Below are 16,439 nucleotides of genomic sequence, written 5' to 3' on the forward strand. Positions count from 1 at the left end.
GTGTTTTCGCGCTTATTTTGAGTTAGGTATATTCAAACAGAAACGCATAGTAAACGACATCTATAAGCATTTTATATACAATATACATATATAATACCTATATTATCGATGTTCAATAATATTTTGTAAGATTCAAAATTACTTTCATTTCGAAAATACACCGATCGAAAGGTTTACATTAGTACAATAGCAAAGAAAATTAAGTAGTGGTTGGCACAACAATATTATTTATTCGTTTATTGATCTTTGTAAAAATTAATTCTAATCATGTTTTGTTAGTGTCGTTGGTTTTTTATCAGAATTAATAATTTATATCATCGATAATATGGATTGTACAAAAATTTTAAGTTCTCATGTTATGTTGAAATATTGAATGCAGTAAGTTTAGTCAATTTCCAAATTTCAATATCCCGCAATAACGTTATTATTTTAAACAGATTAAAATACGTTTTGAGTTGCAATATAATATTTATATTGAAAAGAAATTATATAATATGGATTTATACCACAGTTCACCAGAGTCCATAATTGCGAAAAGACCAGTTTTCGTTCTTCGCGCTTCTTCAGTGCGCATCTTCGCCCTGATTGGCGATACTTCCAAAAGAAATGGAAAGCGATTAGCAGAGAGCTCGCTGCGTTCCCCCACCATCTTCCAACCTGCGCGTCGCAGTTATGGACTCTGATGAACTGCGATATAGTGTTCCCCAACACAACAAGTAAAATGAAACCTACCAGCTTACAATGCAGTAATAATGAAGCTGATCGATCTAAGTTAATATATTTAATGTTTATACAACAATTTCATGATTTTTCGCTATAATGAGCATTCAAAAATTCACATATTTACATGTACTTTACATGTAAAAAGAATATTACATTCTTTTAAAAACACCAGCGTATTTGTACATTTGTACCACTGTGTACATCATAATTGTTAAAATTCCTCAAATTTATTGTTACCTATTAAACTAATTTGTTGTTTTAGCTTTGTAACGAAAATTTTAATAAAACGTACATAAATTAAATGAGTTATAAATAAGTTAAATATGTGTGTAAAAGATCGAGAGCTTCATTTATTCTCTTTTTCTCTGTACCAATGAAGTATCCTTACCCTACACATACATATCTACGTTTGATCGTAATTACATTTTTGCAATTTTTTTTGTTTTATTAATAATCTTACAGCGGTGATTTGTGTTACCTTACAGAGCAATTATATACATTAATTCATGTTATAAATATAAGTTATTATACATTTATTCCTATATGTTCAGTTACGTAGTAAATAATATTTTGAGCAGCTTTCCGTTTCAAGAATATGAAAAATCATGGAGGATGGTTTTCCACTTTCATTTTCTTCTTTTTTTAAATTAACACGAATACCTTGAATGAAGATATAAAAAAGAAATCTAACAATTCCAATAATTTGTAATATGCAAATTTGTGGTAGTAGATGACACTTATTACATTCGACAAACCAAAAATAAATTTCTTATACGAGTGGAAGAATCAAGACTATGTATACAGCCTTCTTTGGCAGGTATTCTTCGCACACTTTAAACGAGATTTTAAATTATGCTGTCAATTAGTATTGGTACCCTTGCGATTGTTACCCTTCAAAATATCAAATATGTAATTTGAAAAATTAGTTGCTACCGCGTTGAAGTACTCTGTCCGCCTTATAATATTTGAATTGATTAAGTTAATTAATTATAATACTGTCATGAATAGCTTTTCTTTTCTTTTTGGATACATCGTGTCACATAATACTTTAAGAAAGAATGATGAAAAGAACAATCAAAAAGAGTTACCAATTCTAATGCAATATAACTACTCCTACACGTCATTTTATTTACACTTATGATTGGCTAACGACAATACCGATAAAAATCAGGTAGTATGTGCAATATAGAGCGAAGTAAACGTTATCGTTTGTCTTTTCTTTTTTACACTGTTCTGTATGGATGCTTCTCTCCCTAGCAAGATGTAACCAGGCACTTGACAAGCGATCGGCTCGCTTATTACACTTATTTCAATTTATATAGACTTGCACATAGACAGAGAAACGTTATGATAACGTCACTCGTACCTCGATATTGCCTTACAGACAATCATCAACATGATGTACTCTTCTCTTTCCGTTACACGTGGTGTGAAATTTATAAAAATAATTTCCCCTCTAATCATTCGTATTCGTCGAATTAACATTAATATTAACATCGTAAACTTTTATGTTACAAAACATACAAGTTTAAATAGAACTACGAGTTTTACCCTCGATAACAATCAATCGAACGCATAATCAACTTTTATAGTTGGTTCTACCTGTTACGTTATCAGAGGTAAGCATTAATTATGCTTTGTTCGATGCAATTTGATTAATTGGCGTATCTCAGGGCCAACGTGAATTATTCGCGACTACCAGTTTTCTCTCAACACTTTTCGTCACACGTTTCGATTCTCCCGGTGACCACCGTAACGCTACTTCATGCGATTCAACACTAAATCGCAGACCACCTGTAAACCTTTTTGGTACGGACTGTCGGCTAACGATTGTGCTAGCTTCACAGCTTCAACGCAATGTTTTCGAGCTAAGAATTTCGTTTGATCGAGACCTTGGGATTTATGGACTAACTCGAACGCTCTTTCCGGGTCTCCTGGCTCTTGAAACCGACGCATGATCATCGCGTTCAATTCTGGATACTGTAACAGAACAGACAGTGGACACAACTATAATTTCAAGCTTTCTGAACGTCTGAGAATCAATTGTAAGATACAGTAAAGGTGTCGACCTAATTCCAGATATAAACTATTGATAAGATAGTAAATATGGACTGAAGTACAACTCTTGCTCTGATTCCAAAATACAGATTCAAGTTTTTTGTTGTGCCATTGCTCTTATCATTATTTATTATTTTTATTTAACAGAAGGTTTTCAGATATGATTATTTACTGATTCGTAGGAGGAAATGCAGTGTTGTTATATCCACAGTAGTTCTCCAAATTACCAGCAGCAGATATACAATTCTCGAGAGTATTTCTCGCATAGATCTTACAGATCTATTTAATTTCTTACCCGTTCACATGCAAATAGAACCGGGGCGGTTGCAAGACCAAGTTTAAGATCGGCTGCGGTAGGTTTGCCCATTGTCGGCAGGGAAGACACAAAATCCAAAAGATCATCCACTAATTGAAATGCCAAACCGACGTTTCTACCATATTGGAAGGCCACTTCGGCTAGTTGCTCGTCGGCACCTGCTAGCATAGCTACCTGCAATACCACACAGTCTTCAATAGAGATTCCAATAAGAACCAATAGTCCTTCGAACACCATAGACATCGTTCACTTACAGCTTTCAAGGAATTCGAGATCAAACTTGCCGTCTTGCGATACGTTTTCGTTAGGTAATGCGCGAATCTCTCGTTCTCCGTTTCCTTCGATCCGAGCTGCATAAATTCACCCTGCACCAGGTCCGTCACGACCTGGAAAGCACCTGGACTTGTCAATACTTCTCGTCAGGATTATATCAGGATCCTAGAGTACGTGTACTTGTACGCACCCGTTATAACGTGAAACTTTGAAATCATTTGGAATTTTACCTGACTAAGGCAGAAGGTAACATCGTTATTCCGAAGTTGGGATATCATAATCGACGCGACTGCCAAAACGTAATCCCCTGCCATCGTCACCTGCAACAAAAACACAAAAATTAGAAATTAAAATTAATTCTTTCGCATAATTTCAACGCGAACCGAATTAAAAAAAAAACACAAAGTACAACGCGAACCGTAAGAAATCGTCTTATTCACCTTTCGCGTACCGTTTTCTCTGTTTTGAAAGCATTAACTTACGATCCAGAAACTTGTTTCAAAATTCGCTAAAAAGTTGCGATGAATCATAAGCGATCCAATTTTCTATAGAATTGAATTTGGAAATGGGAGGAAGGGTCAATGAGTCGACGAATAAATAAATTGCAACGTTCATATGGGCAAGAGAGATAAAAACAGGTGTGTAGAATTAAGGTGCGCGTTTCCTTTCACTGGACATCTTTCGAAACAGAATCAGCAAAGTTGAAGGTGGTGAATGTTCAATATCCAAAGATGACTCGTGCGTTTATGTTCATTCATTTTTTTATTTCCATTTCAACACCGAATCGATTATAATTTCTCAAAAAGGAAAAAAGATTATTCTACTTAAGTTATCGCATTATACGTGTATTAGATAATGTAAAGATTCTCTTATCATCGAAGCTTACACTTCTTCGACATCTTCCAATCAGAGCCTCCTGTTCCAGCGAAATCAACATACAAGTTACACGTGTTAATTAATGTATCACGATAGAGATCTCTGCTTAGCAATGCGAGAAGAATCTACTTTCTGCCATTCGTCAATTTGGTACCTGATAAGGTAAAAGCGTATACAGAAAGCGTAAAATGGACAAACATAGCAAAAACCAGAAAGCTATCTGTTCTAAATAATTCATCTCAAATTTGATGAGTTATAATGTTATAATGATACATGATGAAGATACCTTTAGTATTACGTCTTCTTAATTAATATTTTTAATTTGAATATTTGAAAAGTGACAATACAACATAATAATAATAACAATTATTTCAATAATTGGAATTACTATGGCTTTTTAAAAATAAATCTTTGATTAAAATAAAGAAAAGGCACAGCTGTTCTTAGCCATTTTTGAATCCTTTAAATTCTAATTGATCGTACACATCAAATGAACCTTTCTGCATGCAACACCGTTAGAAAGTCGTTGCAATGCAAATAGGGGTCAGAATAGCAAGTTGAATCATTGAGAGCTCGAACAGATCGTCCAAGAGACGATGACTACTGTGTTTCGTTTCGATTCATGCGGCTGCGGTTATCCAACGATAAACCGACAATAGGAATCGTTGATGAACATGTTGCATGCGTTGAAACCACATTTTCTTGATGGCTTTTAACGTAGCCAAAGCTGATGACTATTTTCTTCTATTCCAAACACATTATAGTTTCGACGCCTCGTCAATGACTGCTGAGTTTCCAGTGTTCCTCTCAGACAATGCATGATTTTTTTCCTTGTTCTTTTTTCAATAATGAAAGGGAACTAATGAAATTTTATATTTGCAAAATTCTGACTCATTATTTCTAATTATCTCCATAGCCGAGTTAATGTTTGACGACACTTTCGACGGTCTTCGTTGTTCAATTTCGTGTTAGGGGTTTTTAACGACACGTGTCGAATATCTTGTACACGATGTTCCTAGATTTGGTTCCGGCATAACTAATGAACTCTCGTCTCGTTTTCTTTCCTGATTGTGAAACTTCAAGGTAAACAGACGAAGACACGAGAAAAATTAGCCATTTCGATTCCTGCTACAAGACCGAGCCTACCTCTTTAACTAGAAAGCAGATAAAAATAGCAATCGAATGAGTGGAATTATTAAAAATAGTATGGGGATAGAATGCCATGAATTTTAATTGACTGATACATCTTTTTTTCACAGGTATACTAAAAAATACAGTATATCTCTTCTATTGATTTATGTTTGGCTTGTTAGATACGAATCAGTGTCAGTAGGTCGACACTGATTTATAAAATTTGCCATGATTCTATCAAAATAATGAAATTCTATAGGAACGTAGAAAAGATTTGAGTTTTATGGAAAAAGAGGCCCCTTTTGCATTTATATTTGTCTTATTATTAAATACTAATTAGGGTCAATCTGTCAACAGTGATTTATAAAATTAGCCAAGACTCTATCAAAATAATGAAATTTAGAGGAACGTAGAAGAGAATTGAATTTTATGGAAAAATCTGCGTGCCTCGAATCCTTTCTTGCATCCAACTGAATAATAATATTCTTTCACGGTTTTTCTGCAAATATGTTTTTCTTTCGTTCAGAAACATCTTGCAATCACGAACGCAAACAATCCCGACGCTTTCACTACACCAGTTTTCCTCGCGAGGAAGAGCCTGGCGAGTGAAACTTTGAGCGTTCCCTCGAGGCGCTTCGTTTACCAGTTAAAAAAACGCTAGGTATTCGGCGTTAAGTCGAACAAATAGATGGATGGTTCGAAGGAACTCTCGTTCGTTGTTCCCTCCGACAATGGCTGGGACGAGGCATCGTGGACAGGTCGTAATTTTTCCAGTTTCACATCCGGTACGATGCTTGTCCGCTTTTCACGCAGCGCAACGATGGACTCACTTTCGAGAACACCGTGTTTTCGTGGCCAACGATGCTTGCGAAAAATGTCCCGTCTTTCGCAACGACTACAAAATTCGCCGTTATGGCTTTGGGAAATAACTTTCGTTCAATGATACGGATCGAAACGGCCAGCTGGTCTAGCGAGCTGAACTTATGAGTCAATTAGAACGGTATAGTCATTCGACAGATACGTATTGCGAGATTGCAAAAGGGACGAAAGGGAAAGTTTCTGAAATAGGGAAACAACGAGCTGTTTACTGAACTGTGATGTTTCAGGTTTAATTAAATCCGACAGCCGATTATCATTTCAAAGAAGAGTAGAAAATCACTTGGGTCAGTGAACTGTGTTTCGAAGTAAATTTCTATTGTTTTCGAAATAAGATTGAAAACAAAGGAATAAATTGATCGACCCACCATACATTATTCGATGATTAATAAGAAGAAATTATTCAGGGAGCTGCTGCAAGGCTAGCTTTAAAATAAAAATGATCACACGTTCGAAGGGTAATCCCGGTACAATTACAAATTCAAAGTAACATCCTGCCTCGACTACGGCCTCGTTATTCGCCCGTAATTCAGCGATAACTATTATACATACATACGCAACAGTTGGTTCAATTAGTGTCCCGTTAATACGGCACTGTTACACAATTTCTTAACCCACCGCTCGTACGAATCGTCCAGCACCGGGACTTTCGTGGCCATTCGTCGGCTTTCCATTTCTTCGTGACTCGCTAATTCGTTGCTCAAGGCCGTCCATAGTTTTTCAATCCTTCCAGTACAAATTGCATATTTATGGGTTTCGTGTTTAAATCGGCTGAGTTTAATTCTATCGATCGTTTAACAGTTCGTTAATTTAAATGGTACACAAGTACGTGTGTATTCTTCGACGTCAGAATTTTGCTGACTTATGTAGATAAAAGAAATTGAAGGAAATATCTCTGATGGACGATTTAGGTCGCGAGACGTAGGTTCGGTAGTAAAGTTCAAGAAGAATTCTCCGTTTCTTCGTTCAACGATGGTCTTGAACGACTTTACAGTCATAGGTTTTTGCATTCATCATTTCAGAGAGAATACGCATTCTTTATCGAACAACGAGAAAAGGTGTCGTTCCACTTAAATAAAAAAAAAAGGTGAAGGTGACCTTCGTATCTTTTAAGTGACATCACACCCAAGAAAAGAGATGTTATCACGATGTAACCGTTGCTTCTCTGCAACTTCTTTTACATGAATGTATATCTTCGATCGATGTTGTAACCTTGACATGAGGAAATGAAGTTACAGGTAATCGCTTTGTATATTTCAAAAATTAATTATCCTTCAGACAATTTGGGGAAATTGAATTTCTTCGACATACCAGGTGTAAAAATTTCAAATTTTCCGATTTTCATTATTTTCCTTTATAAATTCTTAATTCTCCACACTTGAGGTATGATCATAATGACTTTGACGGTGGGTTAACGATTATTACCACAATCAAAATTCCATTACACGAGTGCAGCAGCTAATTGAACCGTTTCAACACCGAATGCTCGAAATTGCATCGACCGTTGCTGAAATTGACGGCAAGTGAGGTAAATAATAGTTACCGACCAGCTTGCCGGGGGATTGGTATTCATTCTCCGTTCGCATACACATTTTGCATAATCGCGTGCAATATTGCAGCCCCGATGGGATCTGTGTTTAAAAAACGTGTACTAGTATGTTCAAGTTTCGTAAGGAAAAATCATGTCCAAGAAGGAAAAAATAGAAAACAATATCAGAAATCTAATTGGAAGAATACATTGACTTTCAAAGTAATTTCACGGTGCTCGTTCTACCGGGTCGTTAATCGCCCCACCGATTTTCAACGATTCTCCCGTGTGGCTAGACAATGCGCACAGACGAATTGTACGAGGTCCGCTTCCGGTTCCAGGCCAAGAAAGCGTGCACGGTCAGTACGATAGAGTCATGAATCGCATTAGCCTCCTTCCTCTCTCTGGTATTTCAGAGAGAGTTTCGCTTCTCATCGATCAATGGACAACTAATAATAGAATATTTATAGAAAACGAACTTGAGCTAAATTTAATCAAGCATCCATAAAAAAGATTAGAAAAAAATAAGATCGAGGATCTTATAAATTATTTTAATCCGATATCGTTCGATGAGTCAGTTGAAATGAAAAATTCGTTCAACTGTCCGGTGAACCTTGATCCACGATTAGAATTCCTACCTTTTTTTGACTCCAGACGACGTTGACCGAAGGCTTGCCCCGGCGGAAGTCTGGCTGATCGATTACGTCGTCGTGGATCAAGGAAGCGTTGTGGATCATCTCGGAGATCATCGCCACCTGTCGCTGCGACGCCAAGAGATCGCTAAAATCAAACGAATTACCTCTTTTTTCCTCCAATTTCTATGAAATTTTAACGACAGGAAATAAAGGAGAGGGAAAATTGGTAATGTTAAATTTACAGATGCAAACTTTACTCGAAGCAAGTTACGATGATCGAGCAGAGATGATAAAATTGATCAGACTCAACAGATGTCAATCGCTGATTGACAACTTCACACCTTTGTCATCAGGATTATCTTCGTCGAGTTTCAAGCCGCGAAGTCATGTTCACTGGTATTTACAAATCCCCGGGCATATGTGATAGTATACGCTACACTAGTTCTCATTCACGGGGACATCTCATTCATATTCATCGTCACCTAACCCGTGGCGCGCGACAAATCATTATTTTCAAAGCGATATATGAATTAGAAAGAGACCGCATTCTTTCGATGCTTTCTAAACGGAGCCGACTTTTCTCGCTTGGCAAATAAAGAAATGATTATTTCTTTCTGAAAATTAGCTAACGCGTTAACACTAGATTGTCGGATTATTGCTATACATATAGAAAAACTTAAATAATTTTTTTTAAAACATTATACAAATATTAATTCCTTCCCCTCCCACTCCTTAGTTCCAAAAATCGATATCTGCTATATCTATTTTGACGGATCTATTTGTCCGGCAACTAGTGTTAATTAGCCACGGTGGTAATTTTAGAAAAATAGATACCTCGAACTTGGTTACCGAATTGCAGAAGGATTACGCGATCGTTTACACGTGATTTCGAACATTTCGATCAACGATAATCCGTTAATTGGCGCGAAACGTAAAAGTTTATCGACGGCGAACTTGAAAGAATCCGCCAAGGCGTGCCTCTCGCAACTCACTTTCTTTCCTTGTGGTAATTGATAGCCCGTGCCATGAGAATTGCTACCATTGGCCTCACAGCCTTTCCCTTGCCGTCGAAGTAGTACGTAGCTATAGTTTGCAGCTCCTTCTGCGTCGTGTTCCTGATGAGTACCTGGAACAATGGCAAACGTAACCTTGACTTCGAACGGTGAAAAGGAATTCTCTCGTAGTAGCTAGAAACAAGCTCGACGATGAATTATTCTTTTTTATCATCGGACGAATCGCTCGGGAATGCAATGCTTCGGAAAGTTAGATCATTGATATTCAACCGGGCGCCTAGGCTAACAAGTATTGATCTAAAACCGTTCCTAAATTCTGATTTCTCTCTCCCAAGTATTCTCTTCGAGTGTTGCGAAGGTGAGGGAGTGAGAATTTCAATGAGGAATTGGGCGTTGCACCTGGTCGAGAAATCAGCTTGCATTCCTCTGATCCTTTCGTAAATTTTCCATAAATTTTCGAATTTCCGGCTTTGGATTTCCCCTTAGTTAGTATTACTCGAAGAAAATTAGCACGATCACTAATACAGTTTAGACGATACATTATAATAAGAAGTGTAAACTGTAAAATTGTCGCAAATCATCCATTTACATCGCTAGCGCGATGTCACCTGTTCAACAGTCAATTTAGCAATTGAATTATTGGAAGAGTAATTAAAAAAATGGCTACGTCATTAGATCAACCGATACCGTTTCACCTGGCACGTATTATTTCGATTCAATGCAGGCGTTACATATTTTATTCGGGAGCAATTGATCTAGAGCGATTCGTATAGACAATGGATGACCATAAGACGATTCGTCTACGTGACGAACGGAACGGACCGTTCGTTGTAAGAGCGATAGAAAAAGAAGAGGCGCGCTTTGAATTCCAGCCGTGGCATCGGCTGAAAGTTCGTCCTGGAATTTGGCCAAAGTCGAAAGGAACGCTAGCTCGTTTCGCAAGCTTACGTCAGAGACACTTTCTGGACGTCTGCTTCGACCACGTGATCGGAAGCTAACGAACCAATGCACCCGGAACGACTTAATTGAACGTCCTTCTAACTGTACAACGGTAACGCGAGTGCGGTTCTTGAAATAATTAGAGAATCACTTGGTCGAATGACTTTGTTAATTAATCTTAATTACAGCAACGGATACATGATCTCGTTACCGTTCAGATTTCGTTAATCACTTCAAAATTGTACTTTTAATCATGTGGGAATTATGCAATTTGCATGTTTTCTATTTCTTTTTTTTTTTTTAAGATTTAATTGATACCTAATTAGGAACTATTCTTTGGATCGCCAATTTTAGTGCCATACATGATTTCTCTAATAATTAACAGAGAAATGTTTGTCCACCAACGCGTGCATCAATTAATGGAACACCGGAGGACGCGTAATCGTTTGTCGAATCCGTTTGTTCCAAGGCGTGATGAGAAAAAAGTGCTTTCTAAACGCGTTTGCACGGGCATACTCAAATACAATAGTATCTAGCCACGGCCGTGAGTAAAAGTTCTACTCTCGGCCATATATGCAGACCATGAAGTCGCGCGAGCTGCTTTCGCTAACGTCTCCTCGTCGTGAAAACGGCATTCCTCACTATAAATATTTATAATTACGCGCCTAGACAACGTGTGAAAGAGGGAAGATTTCTGGCGTCCAAGAGTCTACTGCGTTTACTATCCATATCTCGTAATAACGACACATGTGAGACCTGATGATAATGATGATGACGATGCAAAAGCTCGGTGATTCGTGGACGAATTCCTTGAATTACGCGCGATTTTCTTCTGGATCTTGGCTATCGCTTCCTGTTGAAACCTTCTGACGGAAGTACTTGGTGATTCGAATCGAATCCGTGCGCTTTGCACCGAAAATGGCAGCAGGAAATCGGTTTCAACCAGACACTGGACTCGCCTCGAAGAAACGTGAGAGTTGGGTGCCTATGGTTCTCATGAATTCAGAGAAATCATCGCTTTTGCAATCCTACGGTGTGACAGGTTGCTCAGAAATACGAACTGGCAATTGAATTGCCAGAAAATTTCATTTAAAGAATGCCAAAGATTACGAATACTTGAGCTTTCGAGTTCCCATAATTATTCTTCAACGTTTTTCAAATCTACAATTTCTCACAACGTTTCCAGCTAAAGGATACGTAAAAAGCATATTACACTGCCATTTAAGGAATTCGACTATCACGTTTTCTCAGGTTATCGAACGACTGTGCGAAAGGAGAAACAACCTGGAGAAAGTGTACACAGAAAACGCAACAACAAAAACGTTTACTGGTTAACGCGGCGATGTTATATCATCTCGATTATTGAAGATTGTGAAATGATAAAAATCGACTTACCTCTCGTATGTCGTCGTATATATCTTTCAGATCATCTTCCAGAAGCCGGTAAGGGTCGACCTGGTAATCGTGCAGGGATCCAGGCAGTTGTGTTTGCATCGAACTCATCATTCTCGCGACATTCGTTCTGCAGTCTCGCGTGCTCGTTCTACTCTGCAAGGAATAAAAAAGGATTCATTATTAACACATTATCCGCACAATATAGTATCACCTTTTTACAAATTGAATTGATTATTTTTCCCAATTTATCTGGCATTCCCCGAATTGTTTTATTTTAACTTCTTGAAATTATTTTTTTTCTTTAATTTTTCTTGTTCACGAATTTTATTATTGGAATTTGGCTAATCCCTTATCGAATAAAAATGTAATTCTTCTTCATTTTGCTTTAATTTATCCGTAAAATTTATTAAAATAGTAGAACAGTAGAGAATAGTAGTAACGCGTCGCGAACTACTGATCTGGTCTGACCATGCGTCGACATATACTACTTGTGCCGCGCCTGAGTTGTCATTGACTCTACTACTTGCGAGAAATAGAGAAACGCTCACTGTTTTCTTTAATGAACGGCGTGACATTTAACTTTATAAATAGTATCATTTACTCATTTTAATACTAATTTTGTAAATAACAATTCAAACTTAATCACAATTAATTCTGCAGTGTTGTTAATTAATTAATGAAAGAGGGACGACCTGAAACCTTAAACAACGCGTCGATTTCTCATCGGTAGAACACACGGAATACCTAACAATTGCATTTCACGATATGGCAACTGTTATTTACCAAATCCATCATTTCTATGACTGTTTACGTTTGGTGGGCACGTAATGAGTTACCGGTGTCTTTCTTTAGTTCTCTTCGCCACTTCATCGTGCCACGACGATATCCTTTCGCTTCTGGTGTACACACGAATGATGCCTGCTTTCGTCATCGAGGCTCGATTCCGATTTCTTAGCATTCATCGCGGCTTCGTGTACAGAGACACTTACCCGCCAGTCATGGTTTCTAAGTTCTACGGCAACTGAGATCGAACGATGTATCAAACGATATCGATGATGTTTCACAAGTTTGCGACTTTGTTGAGGAATTGATTGTGGTCGCAAGAGATAAACAATACTAAGTCCGGTATAAAATTGCAAGTATCGCTCCTGTTGGCGTTCGAATAGAAAAATAAATTTCTTGGAATTTATTTGCAATTTCAAATTACAATTATACCACTTTTGCTTAAGCATCGTTAAATTTACTAATTTTCACTGCAACTGTCTGTGAACGTAATAACATTCTTGTTCGCTTATTTCTTGTCTATATGACTAGCAAAAATGTAGATCAAGTACATTTGAAAGTATTTTCCCTGGATAATCGGATGCAAATCTCAGAATCAATTAATAATAGAATTGCTCAATTCATCTGATTAAAACAAAAAATCTCTTTAGTTATTTAGCTGTGAGAGAAAATGCATAACTTTTGTTACGCTAGCCAGAGAAAAACAAGATCGGGATTGTTCTTTGCCTACAATTACGAGTCGGAAACCCAGTCATCCATAAAAATGAACTTTAAACGATACGCAACAAACACAGGTTCTTCACGGTCTTCGTGGCATGGAAAATAGGAATAGTTACGCGTCGATTTCCGTCTCATAGATGACACGTAGGCAGATCAATCTTAAAATGAAACGGTCAATATGTTTATAGGAGGACATGCAACATTGAGCAAGGATCGTGTTCGATGTGTGTCCATGCGTGTCTCATATGATTTCCACGGCACCGTATCTGCTTATTACATTCTTGGATAACTAGTTTCGTCGCAGCAGGCAAGTTCACTACCCCACTTTTACCTCTCGCATGATACTTGTTTACTCAAGGCCAACGTTCAACAAAATAATAAAAACATTGACAAACAAGTCTGCGAGCGAGAACCTGCAGTTTTCCCGTTACGATTTTCTCCTTTTTCCTCTTCAAACACTCTGCATGAGTTTAGGTTCAATGAACCATTGAAATCACCACCGAAGCTTCGATTCCGTGTAAAATAATTAATTTTTTAATTAATTTTTAAATTAATTTTACTTTGATCACTTTGAGGAATTTGCGTTTTATAATATTTTAGGATTCTCTTTTTCTTAATTATGCACGACAGACGTTCTCCAAGTATGCTCCACCTTTGTTTTCACCTGGTTAATTATTACTATTCAGGTGATCGGTACTCTAATCGCTGTGCTTTCACCGTGAAGATTAGTATTCCCTGGTGTCGTTCGAAATTCCGTTTTTTTTACGATGAAGAAAATGTGTTGAGTAATCTCGTATGAAATTATGACCGGTAGAAATTTCGGCACCCGGGACCATTCGATAACCCGTCTGAAAGTTGGACGAGTGAGACCTGAACTCGAAGAATGTGAAAGTATACACCTGAAACGTCCTCCAGCTATCACAATCGATTCTCCCAATCATTAAATATTATTTATTAAATCAAGTAGATTTTAATGAGCAACGTGAAAGTACGTAAACTATTCTCATGAACGATCCTTAGATACTTCTATCATCGATGAACAATATTTTTTGTAAAAATATAAAATTTAATTAAGCATCACATAATTTTTAAATCAATGATCATGAATTTCTTAAATTCTTCCAATAAAATTCTTCTCGTTCCCCAAATAGAAAACCTGCGCGTTAATTAACTCTATTTCAGTCGCATCCGCGTTACAATCGATGAATGTCAAACGAATTGTGCAATTCAATCATTACTCAAAACATTCGCGTGATTCCTACATGATTAAACATATAGTAGAAGAGTTTCCAACGTCCGGTTACTCTTTTAGCTGTTTAATCTGTTATCATTTTACAAATTATTCCCAACAAAGTCACGAAATCAGCGAAAGTGTTTGGTAAATGTTTCTCCTGTTTCTTCGGTAAACTGCTTGTTCAAACAACAAAAAAAAAGAACCGAAGATGTATCAATATTGATTGACATCGAGAAAAGAGCAGTGTTGATTTAAAACAAATAAGAAGGATTCGTTTCTTTGATCCTGTTTCATATCTCTTAGAGAACACGTATGTAACCCAGCTGGAACACGTAACACGTCGAGTATGTTTAATTGCCGACCGGTTTTGTTTAAACCTAGCCTGAAACTAGTACCCACTCGGTTGCGAACGCAAAGAACATTTATGACATATAATCTTCGCCTCTGAGAATATGATACTTCGTTCACTGTTTTCCAACGTTCCCATATCCTTCATTAGCTTGATTATTCCTTTCCTTGTCCTATAAACGCATACGCAGAGCTGTCGGTTAAAAAAATGATTTTCAACAAAAAAATAGAAGGGCGATTCGTTGAATTCCTTGTTCGGTCGGTTTACCGATAATTTATTCGACGCGTAAAAGTCAAGGATCGAACACGATTTTATTAAGAACTTCGAGAATTAAGATAGATCCCCGTTTTGGATCCGTATGGTGATTTTTTCTTTGCTAAAATTTTCCTATTTCTATTTTATCTTTTAACATTTTAACTATTTTATCTTTTCACCACTAATGATGCTGCTGTGATTTAGGAATAATACCGAATTCATTTTATACCGGACGGGGCTGATTAACATTCGTTAATTGCTGTTTCGAGGAAGGAACGAGACGTTAATTACAATTAACTTCCTTTAGGAAAGGAATGTGTCTAAAATAGACGAAAATTAAGATGAAGAGGTAAATATTTTTCAAGACTATAATAATTAGACAGAATATTCCTAAATAAATAGTTGCAAAATAATTGAATTGAGAAATTTTATAGGAAAACCATCTAACTGAAAAAAAATTCTCAATAGTTTTTATATTCCAAAACTAGTCAATATATTCCTAAAAATGAATCAGCATAATACCCGCTGCACCACTGTCTATATTTTAATGAATGACTATAAAGTTTTTCCTGTTATACACATACCTGCATATTAATTTATTTAACGGATATTTATAATAAGAACCTCTTTGCTACGATGATCTAAAGAAATGCGTACCTTGGATGGCGCAAGATCGCATACCAGGTGGAAGTGCTTTTGTCGCAATACCTACACCTGTCGCACCTGTGTACGCTGTTCGAAAGGAACTACACGAATGTACGAAAAAATCGACTTCTCGTTACTAGAAACTTCAATTAATCGGTGTTTGGATTGGAACGCCTTAGAACTCTGATTCATTTCAACCCTTTGACTGCAAAATATGTTTAAGAATATTAAAACAAAGCAAAGCATTTACTGTCACAGCGTGACTAATGACGACAAAAATAGAAAGGTTAATAAATATAATAATAGGTAACGAAGGTCGCAAAAACATGGCAATTCTTGTTTACCTTCAAAAAAATGTCCTTACTTCAAGTACGTAAAAGTTAAATAGGCGTAGTACAACGGTGAAGGTGTAATTACAGAACCATTCAACTCTGACTTGAACTAATCATGATTGATACTTGCGACGTAAGAAATTACACATTTTCAAGCATTTCCTTTCTAACTCGTAACAACTTATCCAGAATGAATCAATTAAATTTACCCACAAGAAGTGTAACGTCCTTGTACCCTTAAGGGATAGTTTTTATTGGCATCGAATACGCGTGGAAAAAGAAAATGAACAGAGTCGAAAATTAAAATTAAATTTAAACGATTTCTGCAATCCAAGGGTTAAAATTTCCAAACTGCCTG

The 16,439-nt window shown here is 36.8% G+C and overlaps 1 protein-coding gene across 1 annotated transcript in view; it reads right to left on the reverse strand.

The window, feature by feature from the left end:
- Positions 1-168: 168 nt before the first annotated feature.
- The window catches only part of qless (decaprenyl diphosphate synthase subunit 1 qless), a 29,848-nt gene continuing 13,577 nt past the window's right edge, over positions 169-16,439 (reverse strand). Inside the window, exons 2-8 of the mRNA XM_034323880.2 lie at positions 11,764-11,916; positions 9,409-9,542; positions 8,420-8,561; positions 3,601-3,690; positions 3,352-3,483; positions 3,077-3,271; positions 169-2,703 (exon numbers count right to left, since the gene is read on the reverse strand). Of these exons, the coding sequence (XP_034179771.1) occupies positions 2,482-2,703; positions 3,077-3,271; positions 3,352-3,483; positions 3,601-3,690; positions 8,420-8,561; positions 9,409-9,542; positions 11,764-11,916 (1,068 nt within the window). The 3' untranslated portion in view covers positions 169-2,481. The remainder of the gene's footprint in view (positions 2,704-3,076; positions 3,272-3,351; positions 3,484-3,600; positions 3,691-8,419; positions 8,562-9,408; positions 9,543-11,763; positions 11,917-16,439) is intronic.

This window comes from Osmia lignaria, chromosome 11, assembly GCF_051020975.1.
Source record: "Osmia lignaria lignaria isolate PbOS001 chromosome 11, iyOsmLign1, whole genome shotgun sequence".
Classification (NCBI taxonomy): domain Eukaryota; kingdom Metazoa; phylum Arthropoda; class Insecta; order Hymenoptera; family Megachilidae; genus Osmia; species Osmia lignaria.